This window comes from Gymnoscopelus microlampas (assembly GCF_963454915.1).
Source record: "Gymnoscopelus microlampas genome assembly, chromosome: 15".
In the NCBI taxonomy this organism is placed as follows: domain Eukaryota; kingdom Metazoa; phylum Chordata; class Actinopteri; order Myctophiformes; family Myctophidae; genus Gymnoscopelus; species Gymnoscopelus microlampas.
In genome coordinates, this window is record NC_139952.1 from 23,258,972 (window position 1) to 23,276,246 (window position 17,275).

Below are 17,275 nucleotides of genomic sequence, written 5' to 3' on the forward strand. Positions count from 1 at the left end.
AGCTTGTAGATCTGCTATTTTAGAAAAATCGTGAAAACATATTTTTTAAATTTCTTTAAAAAAAAAACTGTTTATTTAGAAAACATTTTTAGAATCGGCCTCAGGTCTTAATGGGTTAAATAGAATCAGAAATGTGCTTTGACATTCAAGATACAGTATGTACTGTATGCTGCTATACGTGTCATGTGTCCCGGTAATGACATTCCACCTGCGGGTCCCTATCCATACTGGTCCAAACACAACAGTCCAGTCCAGTCGGTGGTGGCTGGACTATTTTTTACCATTAACTCTATGGCTGGGAGAGGCAGGCTAATTTTTCTCTTCAAAGTCGTTACTGTAATTGCATTTCCTGTTTAGTGCCTGATTAATGAAAACCAGAATTAATCTAGGTCTCTTGGGTCAGAGTTCAGAATGCCTGGTCCACTCTGTCACTGTAATCAGCTAGCAATGACATTTTACCTTGGAGCCGTCTGTGGCCGCGATGACCCAGGTGCAGTTAGCGTTGTTGTCGTACTGGACCGGATAATTAGGAGAAGTAATGATCCCGCTGGGTCCCCTCAGCTGACCTCCACACATCGGTGCTGGGAGATGACATGACAGAGAGGCAAATGTGAAAATCACTGACAAGCAACCAAAAAATATAATAGGCTGTCCTCTTTGTGTTTGTGAACTGCAAAAGGTAAATGGCTGAGGACGTCGAGTCTGGGCCTGAAGATAGCATCTGCGGGGCCCAAAAACAAAAATGCACTTATGATAAGCAATGCAATTATGGTACGGAGAGGGGAAGTACACAGCTGCCGAAAGCAATAATAAGCTTAGACAAGGTCAAATGTAAAACCCATTAGGGGACAATCATGCACAGAAGTCCCTCTAGCCCTGGATTGGACCTGCTGTAAGTTCATATTAAATAGCTAAATCAAGGCAGGGCAGAAAGTGCCTATCAGTAGGTCAAGAAAGACAACACAAGACAAGACCATAATGCAAAGAGTAAACCACACCGAACCATAACCTCTAATGGCTGGATCATGAAAATAAAATAGCTGACTGACTGAAAAAACACTTGTAAAGTTGCATTCTGGACAGAGCAAGGAAAGGATGCTGTTGCATCCACTGTAAGTGCGGGATCACAATTTTCGCACCGTGCAGCTGTCAGCGAGTGCTTGGTAAGGATACCGAGGCAATTGTTTTGTTTATGAACCATCATCAAATCGTAAAACAGCAGTGCCACCAAAACATTATCCACTGAAGTGCGCTCTAAACACTTGACTTGACAATGCAGCACAGCCGTTTACACACCCATGAATGGGAAACTAATGACGGTTTCAAACTCTAGCCATAAATCATGAAGGGGAAACTAATAATACAATAAACAAACCAAAAATGTCCAGTTGTATCACAGTAAAATCAAGTGTTCATTTTAACACTTTCAACCTACCATCGCTATTTTGGGCATGCCACTATATGCAAACATTCAAAAATAGCAGATCTACAAGCTCATAAAGCGTCACTATTCGCCGTACGACAAAGTATATCTAGGGCGTCAGAGGTGAACTCAGAATGTAAGAATGGATCACTGCTGTATAGCTTTGCTTGCCTCAAGTATACTGTACCTTGAAGTTGAAGAAGAAAAAGTTCTCGAATAGTTCTCGAGCAAACTTTTAAAGGACAGTGTGACTTCTCTTATTGAGGTCTCACGGCCCTGGGGTCTCCATGTGGCTGAACATTTAAACACCTCTCCGAATTAAGGCAGTCCATTTCTAATGAAGTCCTTTAAGCAAAATGTGTGTGTGTGTGTGTGTGCATTCATGCACGTGTGCATTGGAGTTGGTGAGTGAGAATAAGAGGACATTGAGCGTCTGTGTATGTGTGTGCGTGCGTGCGTACGTGCGTGCCTGTGCGTGTGTACATGTTTAGGGGTGACATGGAGGTCTTTAAAAGAGCACGGACCCAGCCACCCTGATGTTAATGATACCTTTTCTAGTAGAGGTATTTGAGTGCCAATCACCAAACCCCCTCGGCGGTTCTACCTCCCAATCACACTCCATTATTAACCTGCAAAAACTTTAGCCCATATTCATTCTTGGCACCTCGGCTTTGAATATGCTGGTACAGATGTGGGGGCTTCGAGATTGGAAGGCTGCTGGCATCACAGAAAGTCAGGATATATATCTGGGCAATGCATTAAAGTCAGCAATTATAGGAAGAGTTTAATATTCCTCGAAACCACTTTTATCATTACCTACAAATCTAGAGTTATTTGAACTCAACTCCATATTATACTGTACAGTAGGCAGAAAGCGTAATATTCTTGATAACCATATGAAAGCAGCAATGTGCAATAAGAAAGTTATGATTAATGTATATGACCAGCTTATGAATGATAAAACTACAATGGATAAGGATAGCTGGGTAAGGGACTTTGAGTTTCCACAAAAGACCGACAGATGTTTCTACATTGCAAAAAAAAAGGGAAAAAAAGAAAGAAAGACAGAAAGAAAGAAGAAAACAAAAAAAGCATTAAACATAATCTAAAATAATCCATAAACTGCATGTGACTCCTGAAATATGTAGTAAATATGATGATTAGTTTTCTACAGCATGCAGAAAGTGACAAAAACAACCTGTTATGCATGCCCATTGATCACAACATTCTGGTATTATGTTCAAACAGAAATTTAAGACAGAGATTAAAACGGCAATGGATCCAAAGTTATTTATTCTCAGGGATCTGATCAAAAGGCAAAATTGCCAAGTACAGTATGTTGTATGCTGCACATCTTGTTGGCAGGATTCACTGTATGTATACCTACATTATTAATGTGGTATTGTATAACACATTACTGTCAATTATTCCTTAAGAAACATCATACAATGTATTGCAAGGAACCCAAGAGTTTATAAAAGAATGGTCTCCCCTCAGTACATACACTTTGCTTGTGTGTGGCCAGCAATAACCTGCATTGAGTGTGGATTTATCTTCATTTGCTCATGAAACATTTTCTCCTATTTTATATTTCTCCCCATTTTGTGGTTGGATTGTTTGTCTGCATTGTTTTGTGTTTGTGCTTTCATGCTGGGACAACAGTAAAAGAAAGGTGTGTCCTTAATTTGACCATGTTTATGCTCCGCAGGGCACGCTCTGTTCTTGTTTCAATACAGAAAAGAAAGTGGGAGGGCGAGAAAAAAAAAAACTGCCAGAAGTTTAGAGAAGTTTTTGGGGTTGAAGAATGAAGTAATTAATTTGAGTGGCGCTTACAGTGAGGGTGACCTTAATGAAGATAATAGAACGGAGGTGTGGACGGTAAAGTCCACTGAAGTATAATTTCTCATTTTCTTAATAACAGAGATCAGCAGTGATGATGCTCCATGCCCTCACCTCACCTATTGTACTAGAAACTCTAAAGGCCTGATCACACACTGCAGTCAAAGGCAATGAGGACTCAGAGATTGTGTGAGTGTGTCTGTGACCGGAGTGGAAGTTAGAAACACAGAGTGTACTGCAGGGCAGCGGCTTTCAAACTTTTTGCCAAGGCACACTAAAAAGCAAGTGAAAATCTCAAGGCACACCAGTATTCATATACGTGCTAAATAGACATTATGACTTGTGTTATTATCACACTCATCACTCTGTATGTATTTTATTTACTACGGCCAAACAATAACAATACTATCCAATCTACAGGCTCACAACGTGCAGCAGTGGGTAAAATATACATATTTTTTAGGCTATAGTATTCGCCTTGGCATTGAGAAATGAGTAATAATAATAATAATAGTAGTATTTATAACGCACTTCTGAGTGCTACAGAGTAAAAACCTTAATAAAAAGGTTTATTGGAGAAGAAATAAAATAACACACAACAAAAAAAAGAGATAAGTGCATATGAAAGTACTTAATCTCCTTTATTTTTTAATCTCTTTTATTATTCTTTTCCATTTACTATATTATAGTAAATTGAAACAAATAATTCATAACCTTTTGTATAGTCATACTGTGTATGTATATTGCATTAATAATGTGTGGTTGTAACAAAATCCCAAGGCCCACATACAGTAGACTGGATTGTCTCATAGCACACCAGTGTGCCTTGGCAAAAAAATGGGAACTACTGCTGTAGTGAAGAGGCTGGGAAACTGTCCAGTGTTACCTTCAGAGGATGAAGTTGTGCTTCCCAGATTAAGCCTTAATGTGAACTAATGGTGGTTCTGGTGAATTTAATGAAGACTAATGCTAATTCCACATACACATACAGCAAAGCATGTGGTGAATTATTCTCGAAAACGGTTTTAACATTTGTTCAAATGGGCTTGGGCAAAACAGAATAAATGGATTCAAGAAGATTGATTAAAGGTACAGTAGTAATAATAATACATTTTTATTTATATTACACTTTACATTTGAAACAAATCTCAAAGTAGGATAGTTTAACTGCGTTCAAGGAAAGGCAAGAGAAATCAGTGGAGTAAGAAATCATGATGGTAAAAAACTACAAGACTAGTGAATTCACTGTAAAAGATGTGAATTATGTGAAACTTTGACAATGTATAGGTGGTTTTCCCTTCATGTTTCTATCTAAGGGGTCTGCTGTTGCATAGACGAGAGGAAGTCCAATCAATCCGCCCACCCACGTAATCCCTCTGAGATCGGTGTCCCCCTTCTCCTTCGTGATCTAATCTCATTTTGCCTCAATTGGATCACGCAAAGACAAAAGAGCAGGGGAGGACCGGGAGAAGCGGATTTCACAGTGCACATCAAAGGGAATGAAGTAGCAAAGATGGCCAACGGCGATGTTAAAGGGTATAAAGCGCTCAGGTGATTGCATCACACGTTTTTTATCCAAGAGCGAGACGGTATTAAACTGATGAGTGGGAAAGTGCTGAAATTGTCACAAAATGGCTGACAGGCAAGCATGTGCCAGGATGTAAGATCAGTGTGGGTGGAAAATATTGTGAGACAGCTCCTGCAAAACAATATGACCCGTATTAGATGGAAAAAGATTAGGAGATACTGAAACAGGCTCTGGCCAGAGGAAGAGCCTAACCTTGTGGCATCAATGCTTCAATCAATCACAATGTCAAGGCAGTCTTCACAAATGACATATTCCACCAAACACACTTAAAAATCACACCCTGTGTGAAGGAAGCGGTGCCTTTGGGGCGGGTCTTAACTCATTTCAGTTCGTCCCTATTGGTGGTCTGAGTCGACTTACCAAATTTGTACTTGGTAGCATGCTGCAAACTGGAATGATGACTGTTTAAAGCCCAGCCAATGGGCAGACAGAGGGGGCGGGGCTTAAGTAATTACAGTTCGTCCCTATTGCTGGTTTTAGTCCATGTACAAAATTTGTACTCCGTAGCATGCTGCGAACTTGAGTTATGGCTGTTTGAAGGCCAGCCAATGGGAAGACAGAGGGGGCGGGGCTTCAGCAATTCATGCTGGTCCCTATTGGTGGTCTAAGTCCACATACCAAATGTGGACTTGGTGGCATGCTGCAAACTGGATTTATAGCTGTTTAAAATCCCGTGCTCATCCCGTGCTCATACGGGCGCTGGGGGTCCCTGGACCCCTCTTTGATAACGTCAGCAAGTCATGCGCCTCGCTATTGGTGGTGTAAGTCCACATACCAAATTTGGACTTGGTGGCAGGCTTCAAACTGGAGTTATAGCTGTTTAAAATCCCGTGCCCTAAACGGGCGGACGGACATAGCATACGCGGGGGTCCCTGGACCCCGCTTTGATAACTTCAGCAATTCATGCTCGTCCCTATTGGTGGTGTAAGTCCACATACCAAATTTGGACTTGGTGGCAGGCTTCAAACTGGAGTTATAGCTGTTTAAAATCCCGTGCCCTAAACGGGCGGACTGACATAGCATACGCGGGGGGTCCCTGGACCCCGCTTTGATAACTTCAGCAATTCATGCTCGTCCCTATTGGTGGTGTAAGTCCACATACCAAATTTGGACTTGGTGGCAGGCTTCAAACTGGAGTTATAGCTGTTTAAAATCCCGTGCCCTAAACGGGCGGACTGACATAGCATACGCGGGGGGTCCCTGGACCCCGCTTTGATAACTTCAGCAATTCATGCTCGTCCCTATTGGTGGTGTAAGTCCACATACCAAATTTGGACTTGGTGGCAGGCTTCAAACTGGAGTTATAGCTGTTTAAAATCCCGTGCCCTAAACGGGCGGACGGACATAACATACGCGGGGGGTCCCTGGACCCCTCTTTGCTAACTTCAGCAAGTCATGCTCGTCCCTATTGGTGGTCTAAGTCCACATACCATATTTGGACTTGGTGGCATGCTGCAATCTGGAGTTATAGCTGTGTAAAATCCCGTGCTCATCATCCCGTGCTGATACGGACGGACGGACGGACATACGGACAAAGTCAAGCTTAGAGCGGTTGGCACCGCTAAAAATGTATACGGCTAAAAGGATCATACCACTGTAAATACATGTCATTGTGTGTGTGTGTGTGTGTGTCGTTTTTTTGTTTTGTTTTTTGTTCTTTATTTACCCAGGGTAGTAGCTGAGCACAAGTGCTCATTTTCAGCAACGCCCAGCACATAGAAACACACAGACAGACAGTCCGTGTCCGTGTCTGTGTCTGTGTGTCTGGGTGTCTGTCTGTGACCAGCTAATCTCCGGCACCGATGGCTTGGCCGCAGCGAAACTGTGCACACACACTCCCTGGATGCCAGAGCAGAACCTGCGGCAAGTGTTTTCACATGGGCCTGTATTAGCGCCACCAGGAGGCCAATATTTGGTCGATATTCCATCCTGATTGGCCGATTTTTACCTATAACTGCACCGATCTGCGTAAAACTTTGTAAGCGTACTCCTTAAAGACAAGGAAAAACCTTTGCCCAACATTTTTCACATCTGCCTTTTATAGCGCCACCAGGAGGCCGACTTATGTAAACAATGTTTTTGATATCACTCCTTCAGAGGTTATCCAAATTTCACACAAATCGGTACACATGAACTCTATAGTCATGTGATCAAGACAAATCTGTTTGATTTTTCATATTCCATCCTGATTGGCTAAGATTGACATCTAAAGTTTGCAGGAGTGGCCCGTTTTTAACAAAATGCCTCAAATCATGAACACAGCGTCCGATTGGTGAAACTTTGCACGCACATTCCTACATTGAGGAATAAATACCGCCCTCTTGACATTGCCCTATTATAGCGCCACCAGGAGGCCGATTATTGCAAAACAATTGTTTTATATTACTCCTTTTTTTTGTCCAAACAGCACGCAAATCGGCAGAGGTATTTAATGATCCATTAAACCCATCCACAAGTGAATGACAGAGCTAAAGTCTAGCTGAATTAATCTATCGTGTCTCTTTTCATGTACTGGCTCTCTCTAATTTTCTGACCACTGTGTCAATTTGGCTTCTGCATTACCATCTATGTCCTCTAAATGCTGTATGACACCTAATTTCCCCCTTGGTTTCAATAAAGATTGTTATCTATCGGTGTCTGTCTGTCTAGCCATCCATCTATGTAAATAAATAAGCAGGTGGACAGATAAGCTCAAAGTTACTGCCATCCTTGGCCTTGAGATCCATACCGTGCCATTGAACTAGACCTCAGCTCGCCTGCTTGTCCTTACCTCAAGGTTAATTCTCCTACAAGTTACGCATGTAAGCTCAGTTTTTGTGTTTTATGACAACATGATTTATGAACTTCTCATTCTCAGCGTGAGGCAACAATGTTTGGCTTAATTACTGCACAACTTTTTGGACCTGCCTGTCGGCACTTTGCAATTACAGGGCCCTTTTAGAGTAATGACCCAGCATTTAGTGCTGTTGAATCAATGAAACAAGACAAATAATCTGCCCCCCCCCACCCACCCACCTCCATCCTCCCAGAATTGCCAATCTCAAAAGGCGACTGATTGATTGAACAAAAGGGGGAAAGGGGCTTTTGCAACCCAAACACAGCCCATGTCTATAAATCGGAGTGACTAATGACAACATGGGCCTCTAATGCTTCGTCATGAATTGAGCCAAGGAGAAATTATGAAGGTGTGTACAGAGTGAATGTGTGTTTTTGTTTCTTCATAATTTAGTAGTGTAAGCCAGTGGTTTTCAACCTTTTTCATGCCAGGGACCCCTAAATTATATATACATTTGGCCGCGGAGTGGACCCCCATCTGAAAATGTTGTGCGAGGGACCGCCCAGAAGCAAAGATTTGAGTTAAAAATGTTTCAAAAATAGCAGATCTACAAGCTCATAGCGTGGCACTCGGTGCTGCGCTATGAGCTTGTATATCTGCTATTTTTGAATAGCCAAAGCTAAGTGGTTAAAATGATTGTGACGCTATGTTAACTCATTTTGCTGGGGACCCCCTGGTACCCCCCCAAGCACCACTGGTGGTCCCCGGACCACTGGTTGAGAACCACTGGTGTAAGCAATTAATTGGAATGTGCATACATGCAAAGCTGCAACATGACTTCCGGTTCTTATCTTCTGTTAATTTTCCATTCATAACGAACTAATGTTGAACCTTTTTATTAGTTCTATACATTGTATTTTTTTTTTCACCGTCATGATGCAAGTCACTGTTTTGCAATAGCACAGGACTAGGCTATATGCCAATGGTAATGGCCGTGAGCAGAGGGGGTTCATAGAGAGAGTGATCAGAAAATAGACTGTATACGTCTCTGCAACGTACTGTACTGCAATTTCAGCAAGTTCTGCCTCTGCTGAAACACTCACTACATACCAGCTGTGATTGCACTTTGAAATGTATTGGGTTTACTTGGATATATGTTGCCTGAGCCCCTTCATACAGGGACTAACAGCATGTCACAGCTAAGTTTCTACAATGTTTTATGGGGCTTTCAAAGGTTTGCGCCACACTTATATATGTATGTAGCGTAAGACATTTTTCGCCACAATGGGCTGTGCTAAACCACTAAAACCCTCTAGACTTAGTAAACTGGACCTGAAGTGGCTCTCCTACTTGGACCGCTTTTTCCGTCTGCTCTACACCAAATGTCTTCGCTAAAAATCTCACAATGCGTTGCAACGCAAAATGTTGTGAGCTTGTAGAAGTTTGGCAATGTTTGGCTAATGTTCCCGGAATATGGATGCTGGTGTTCAGCTGCTTAAAATTAAATTATCACAACAAAATGAGGACAAAAAGTAGAGCTACAATTTTGCTTCTCTATCCTCCATTCTTTTTATATTATTTCCATTGTATTCTTTAATTTTAATATTATGCTTTAAACGCCTTTGTACATGTAAAGCACGTAGAATTAACTTCATATATGAAATGTGCCTTATGAATAAACTGGCCTTGTCTTATAATATCGCTGGTTTATATTTACACTGTAAAATAAATACATACACATGAAATGCAGATATCCCTTCTTTGCATACAATAACGACCAACCTTCTATCCGGTCTTATTAATTCATAAATAATGAATTTAGTTCAGCTAGCTAATAGCTGAAAAATGCATAACCAGAAGGCATATAACAGACGCTGTATGCATGGATCATGACCATTCACTGCTTGTCACCAAATGGTGATTGCGACACACGCCCACTGGGCAGTGTGGCTGAGCAGACTGGAGGCCAAGGGAGGCTAGCCAAGGGTCAAAGCCAGGCCAACCACAGTAAAACACGTTGAATCGATAACAAAAGAAATAGACAAAATACTCAAGGGGTGTGAGGCTCAGATATGCTCAGTTGGAAGGGCTAACAACACAAATTGATAGATAGAAGAAGTGTAGATACTTGAAGCATATACAGTACAGTATGTGTATACATCGGATCGGATTATAAAAGACACTTACCACCCCAGCCATAAACTTTTCAAGGCCTGCAGAAACCCTCGCCCTGGAAAACGATTTCTTAGCATCCAAAGTACCACCAATAGGACACTCAATAGCTTTTTCCCCACAGTAGTGAGACTGCTAAATAAGCAGTAGTGTAGGACTGGCTGTACACTTTGGACACACTGGACTTAAATTATTGTTGTTTTTTATTATTAATATGAGTGTCGTTTAGGTTTTTTAAATTAAAACGATCTTAAAGTGTTTTGCACTATTTGTACTCTCAACTGCTGTTGTTATTTTAAGCTGCACTACAATGTTTTTCACCCACTGTTTTACTTGTAATTCATGTGATGTGACAATAAAGTTCTATTCTATTCTTCTATTCTATTCTACATTATACCTCTATGTTCTCCCCCCTTAATTCTGCACATTCCTCAGTGCTGCCAAGAGATTTTCTTATCTTGTCGATGTTATTTTTTATTGTCATCTTATCTTATGTCTTTTTTTATTCTCACTACAATCCAATATTATCTCTATTATTATCTTTTGTATATTATGTTGCTGTTGTTAGCGGTCTTGCAGACCATGCCACATGAGTGACAAATGAACCCCTTTTGATGATCGTGATTCTTGAATACAGGCAAACAACATGAGATATAAATAGAGTAATTTGCCACAGCCAGACAGTCTCCATCACTGGGGGGGTGCATATAAACACAACAGCCTACGCATTCATCCTCACCTCTGCAGATGGGCCTGTCGTCACTCCAGCCCACGTAGCTGTCCGTCACCCTCAAACAGCTGATACTCTTGGAGCCCTGCAGCTCGTAGCCCTCGTCACAGGAGAAATGCACCGTCGCACCCCGTCTGCAGGGGGAAGGATGGGTGGAGTGCGTCAGCATGACAAACATTTCTCTGCAGTTAACCACTTAACCACTTGAACCCCATCAGTGGTGGAAAAAGTACTCAAATGTTTTCCTTAAGTAAAAGTACCAATACTGCAATATAGAAATACTCCGTTACAAGTAAAAGTCCAGAATTCAAAATTTACTTGAGTAAAAGTACAAAAGTATTGGCATCAACATATACTTAAAGTACCAATAGCAAAGGTACTAAAATATTTGAAAATAGCTGATCTACAAGTTGCAATGCGACGTGTTGTGAGCTTATAGATCGGCTATTTTCAAATAGCCTATGTACGTATAAAATAGGGCTAAAGTAGTTAATGCATGTTTTTTAGTATCATATTTATATCCAAAAAGTAACTAGTAGCTAAACTTTTCAAATAATTGTAGGGGAGTAAAAGTACAATATTTGCCTCTGAGATGTAGTGGAGTAGAAGTAAAAGTATTGGAAATTTTACTTAAGTACAGTACTTAGTAAGTAAATGTACTTAAGTTACTTTCCACCACTGAACCCCATGTATATACTTGGTTGACAGGGGTCCCCCTGCAGGGTCTATACTTGGTCCAAATCCTTTTTTCCCTGCACACCAAATCTCTTGCTGAGAAAATAGCTGATCTATCAGCTTACAGATAGCTGTAGATTGGCTATTTTCACCCTAGAATGGAGACGCTAGGGTGCTGTAGTTAACATCTTATCTTACTTAACCTTAGAGAGTCACTTATCAAAGTGACTCTTTTGTCTAGGCTTCAAACACAGCAAACACCCGTTTGATTTGACATTCCCCCAACATAACCCTTGAAGAGAGGACTCTTCTCTTCCAACAGTGCCAATCTCTACAATTCCACCTAATCCGTTTCCCTCTCTCCTCTGAAACATCTCTGTGAGAGTGGAAATGCAGATGAGGTAACAGCAAGGGACAAAATGTTCTATCAGGAAAGGGAGGAAAAAAAGTTTCAATTGTCTTTGGCTTCCCTGCTGCGACTTCCCAGAGTGTTGCATTGTGGGAGATGGATGGTAGCCATTTGTCTGTGTTAGGGTCTTGGTGGGGGTGACCATTGATACAGCAAATGGCTCTGACAAGGGAGAAACTCTGCAGGCCCACTGGTAATCCCTACATCCCACTGAGACAGCCTATTAGTGTGCACTGGCTCAGATGGTGGGATATTTATTTCTGAGAACACATTTCTCTATTTGTTTTCTGCTGGGATGGTTTCGGATGGTGCACCATTGGGGGCTGGCGGGTGCCGTATGCTAGAACTTGTAACTTGGCACCTTATAATAAATATTGGCAGCTTATAATAAATATTCTGCCGCAGTATGCGTTTGTTTTTTTTAATTAACCAAACAAATTAAATCTCTCTAGACTTTCATTCTCTCAACATAAACCCTTGCTCCCGAATCCTCCCAACCTTTACAACCAACAAATATGTCAAAAAGTACAAACTGTATTCTTACTGTTCAATTTTGGCCATTTTGAAACATGCATGTGGAATGTAGTTTGTTATTTTCAAGTAGTGTTTTTTAATCTTTTCATGCCCAAGGCACACTCATGGGCAAGTCCAAATCTCAAGGTAAACCTGTATAGCAAAAATAGCCGATAATCACAAGCCCAAAATAGGTTGAAAGTGGTTAAAATATATTATTTTAGGGTATGAAGGTGGCTTTTCTAGGTAGATGACTGTGCACAAAACATTGTACTGATATAGTAAATTAAGACATCATTAATAATTGTTTAATATAGTTGTATATTTTTCATGATAAATATGTGGCTGTCACAAAATCGCAAGGCACACGTGAACCTGTCTCATGGCACACCGTTTGGGAACCACTGAATTATAGGATATGTGTACCTGAAATCAGAGCCTTTTCTCTTCCCTCGATCTGGGATCCCTGGGTCAGGACACATGTTGTGTCCCTGCGCCACGCCCATTTGAGACACTAAGACAGAGAGCGAGAGAGCGAGAGAGAGAGAGAGAGAGAGAGAGAGAGAGAGAGAGAGAGAGAGAGAGAGAGAGAGAGAGAGAGAGAGAGAGAGAGAGAGAGAGAGGGAAGTAAACAACAAGACAAAAGAGATAACAGATTATTAAAAGCACAATCCAAAACAATTACCTTCTTCTGTAAAGGAAAATCTTCACATCAAAACAACATTGCAGAGCTTTGTGATGTTAATTTCTCATGACGTGAATGTCAGCTTAAGTGCCCACATTAGCATTTCTCATTGACACCAGGAATATGTGTGACATTTAAATTGCCAATGTCGTTAGCCTTCTCATATATCAACTTGACGCTTAATTTATCATTTTGGCCTTGACCATGTTTCATTTCACAATCTACCGTTTAGTAAAGATGAACCCTGTGTGTACACTCTGAATCATATTTTAAGCATGCCACAAGGTGCACGGCCAGGGAAGATGGAACGAACGGCCAACCCCGTGATGCCGTTTGACAGACAGGGCGGTGGCACGATTCTGACTGGTGGGGCCAAGCCTATATGACACCTTCACATTGGCCCAGTTGGCTGGGAAGAGGATGCATTATGGATGAGGCTCATCAGTTCCAGGGAAGTGATAGGAACCAAAGAGGTGAGAGGGCACACAATTGCAAAACATTTGCAAACTAATCACAAACATCCAAGATGACAGGAATGTCTGTACAGTATAAGAAGAAATGGAATTCGGGGGGAAACAGAGGTACTGGTCTTTTTTTTGTCATGTCTGTGGACTGGGTATGCTGCAAAATGAATTGCCCTTTAGGACAAATAAACTCATCTGTATCTGAATTTGAAAATAATTAGTTTAAGAAAGGATGTGCACGTCCACCTTAGCGCTAGTGCAGGATAATAAAGTCAACGAGGTAGATAAAAAGAGAAATTGCACAACAGCATGCCGCTCCACGACATTTAATGTGCAACACACGTAAACAAATTTTTTTTATCAACAACTTCGTCAGACGGTCTGTTGAACATCAAGTGCGGTTGAAACATTGTTTATTTGTGTGTGTGTGTGTGTGTGTGTGTGTGTGTGTGTGTGTGTGTGTGTGTGTGTGTGTGTGTGTGTGTGTGTGTGTGTGTGCGTGCGTGCGTGCGTGCGTGCGTGCGTGCGTGCGTGCGTGCGTGCGTGCGTGCGTGCGTGCGTGCGTGCGTGCGTGCGTGCGTGCGTGCGTGCGTGTGTGCACATTAAGAGCAGCATGCCGTTGAGTGGATTTCTCTTCTGATGTACCTGTAGGATCGGATAAGAATGTGGGGGGAAGAGATACTAAAGTTAAACAGGCTCCACCAGCAGCCCTTACAGTCGGTACTACTCCTTACACCCAAATGGATATAAATGGTAAAATGGTAAATGGTGCATTTATATAGCGCTTCTATCCGAAGCGCTTTACATTGATTGTGCCATTAACCCATTCACACACACATTCATACACCGATGGCGGAGGAAACCATGCAAGGCACCAACCTGCTCATCGGGAGCAATTAGGGGTTCAGCGTCTTGCTCAAGGACACTTCGACACTAACTCTAGGGGAGCGCCCCAGCCCGGGATCGAACTGGGAACCTTGCGGTTTTCCAGCTCATTCTACCCAGCCACTCTACCCCTGAACCACTGCCGCCAAAGAGTGCATGGCGCTGCTAGAGGAATAAAGCCATGGGGTCACCAAAATCAGCGGGGTTCATCCTGGAACCTGCAGATATATTTTGTGAAAAGTTTATATTTTGGACTGCGGGTGGGGCCAGAGGACAGGTCATGGGGTCACTCAAATAGTTAGGGTGCACCCATTGGTTGAGCTTTATAAAGCTCTCCTCGGGTCTGTGTACTCACCTATATGGACCCATGGACATTACAACCTCCACTATGATGTTTTGATGTTTTGACCTTGACTGTTCCAATCCATATGCTCATATACTGAGCTGGGTAAAAAAAACTTTCAAATACGCTATCCCAGGGGTTTTCAACTGATTTTGACCCAGGGACCACCATCCTGACAAAGAGCAACCTGGGGACCACCACTATTGTGCGTGGTGGGTCCATCATAGACCCACCCCACACAATAGTGGCCGGGGGTTCATGCACCACAGGGAGCTGGAAAAAATAGCTATAATATTAATATGATATCTAATAAAATACAGTGATTTTGTTTGAATATGATAGAATATGATTAAGGATTACTGTGATTATGGTAAGCTCACATTTCATATCACACACACACACCATACAGTAAGAACTCCTGTAAGTTATTAAAATAAAATAAAGAAATACATTTAAAAAATGCATGGCCAGGGACCACCTGCTATCGCGGAGGTATTGCAGGTGGTCCCTGACCACCGGTTGAAAACCCCTGCGCTATCCCCTTTGCATGGAACACCTTTCAGAAAGACTTAAAGCTAACAGAACTGATAACTTATGATGCTTTGTCTCAACTTTAAAGGCATTAGACCAAGTGTGGGACATTTCCCTTGTCTTTAGTTTTAGTATTTGTGCCAGCCAAATCCTGTGTTTTATTTATGTTTGCTTTTAATTGTCTCCTTTACCCTGTATGGATTATTTTAATGTGATTCCATTTCTCAATGAGGTCTACCTGGTTAAATAAAGACTAAAATATGCTCTGCAAGATTCATAGCACTAGATTCACTATATTTTGGGATAACTTGTGTGCACCTTCATGAACCCCTCTGTTTCAACCCCTCTGGTTCATGAAGGTGCCGGGAAAATGCCATGGCAATCCATCAAGTACTTTTCAAGGTATGTTTGGGGCCACAGTGGTGAATGGACCGATCAACCGACCAACAGCCATCCTTGGCGCCCCGCCGCTAGCGGGCGAAAAAGGTTAAGTGTGAAGGTAGGAGGAGAATAACAAGATAATAATACATGTCTGAAAGTGTGCTTATCCAGCCTCAAACCCAAACACTGTCACTGGTTATCTTTAAGATTGATACAGGTGATCTGGTGTTGATGTGAAGGTTACAGAAATGTAAATAAAGCTGGGAAGCGATAATGCCCAGTGACAAGAGAGAGAGAGAGAGAGAGAGAGAGAGAGAGAGAGAGGGGGGGGGGGGGGGGAGTAAGCAATAAGACAGAAAGAGAGAGAGATGCACAGACAGATGGAAAGAGATTGGACAAGAGACAATGGAGAGAGAGATTCTCCATAACATGGAAGAAAGGGCAACCAATGCAATTACCACTGTCTTTTGTCTACTGATCTGCCATTCTTCAGCAGACAGTGTGGCCTTCATGTGTTTACCACTCCACTCATTCACCTCGTCCTCCAAACTAACAGGGAAAGGAGACTTTGCACAAAAGCGGAGCAATGAGAACATTCTGAGGAGGCCGTTGCATTGTCTCCCGTATAGAAGTAAACACTGGTCCTTGTTTATCACACACTGGTTGCAAACCACTGCACCAACCAGGTCCCTAGTGCCAGAACGTAAAAGTAAATGCAAACACTTTTTCACACGGTATAACAAAACAATAGTATCATTGTCTCTGCAAACTGAGCTATATCTCTACTCTGCAAACATAGATATTAAATGTTTTCTCTGCAGTGCACCGCATTATTTTGAATGAGACAATGCACACATCTATCAAAGAATATATAGATGAAATCAGAATATATACAGGAAATAATCTTAATCATCATCGTCAGTAAAACTACATACATTCCTTCCTTCCTGTAATATAATGACAACCACAGCTCTCTCCATCAAATGTGGTGCAGATGTTTTGCAACCAGAAATGCTGGACTTGTTGGTGAAGCTGTAGTGCTTTCAAATTTATAAAACCCCACGTTCACGTGGAAACATTCATCCAAAAAGCATTAGGCTTGTTGCAAAGTAGGCTAGCCTTGGACAAAAGAAGTTCACTTCATAACTTACACACTGAAATCTTGTGGTGGTTGTCTTTGCTGGGCAGCATCTTAACACCTCGAGATTTGAGTTCAGTCATCTTCTTGACTGTGAAGGGAAAATAGAGAAACACATTATTAGAGAGATCCAAATGTTAACAATACTCATCCCGCCCAGGCCCACTTCTCATGCTAGTGTGTATTCAGAAAGAAACTAAATGGATGAATAGTGAAGAGGTCTTGAGCAATGGCTCTCATCAGCGAATCCAACCATGCTCATCATGGAACAATGTACGCCAAGACTCAGACGAAGCTGCAAAACTTCCATATTAATCCACAACAAAACCTTCGATTCCACTCATAAAGCTTGGTTTAGAAACGGAAGGAGTGCTCAACAATGTGTGTAATTTCCTCCTCCATTTGTGGGAGGAGGTGGAAGGGAATAATGAGGATTAGTGGGCTGGGTACATAAAAGTGGAATAAAAGTTGCACAAAATAGCCACTTGTATCAAATGATATGACAAAGTTTAAATGATTGGGTTTGATGATAATTGCATGGGGAAAAGTGAAAGGACAAAAAAAGCCATCAACACATTCACAGGGGAAAGGGGGGGGGGGGGTTTGGGGGCGAAATGAGAGGCTCTCATCAAAATGCATTTATTCATCATTTCCAAAAACACCATCAACATTATCTGTGCTACTCTTCACACGTCTATAAACACATATTCTATTTAATTAACT

At 41.8% G+C, this 17,275-nt stretch overlaps 1 protein-coding gene across 1 annotated transcript in view; it reads right to left on the bottom strand.

Annotated features, from left to right (window-relative positions):
- Positions 1 to 17,275, bottom strand: part of csmd2 (CUB and Sushi multiple domains 2) — a gene marked incomplete at both ends in the record, with an annotated part of 366,782 nt that overhangs the window by 187,921 nt on the left and 161,586 nt on the right. The window contains 4 exons of the mRNA XM_084080385.1: positions 460 to 581; positions 10,538 to 10,662; positions 12,552 to 12,639; positions 16,566 to 16,643. Coding sequence (XP_083936511.1) covers positions 460 to 581; positions 10,538 to 10,662; positions 12,552 to 12,639; positions 16,566 to 16,643 — 413 coding nt within the window. The remainder of the gene's footprint in view (positions 1 to 459; positions 582 to 10,537; positions 10,663 to 12,551; positions 12,640 to 16,565; positions 16,644 to 17,275) is intronic.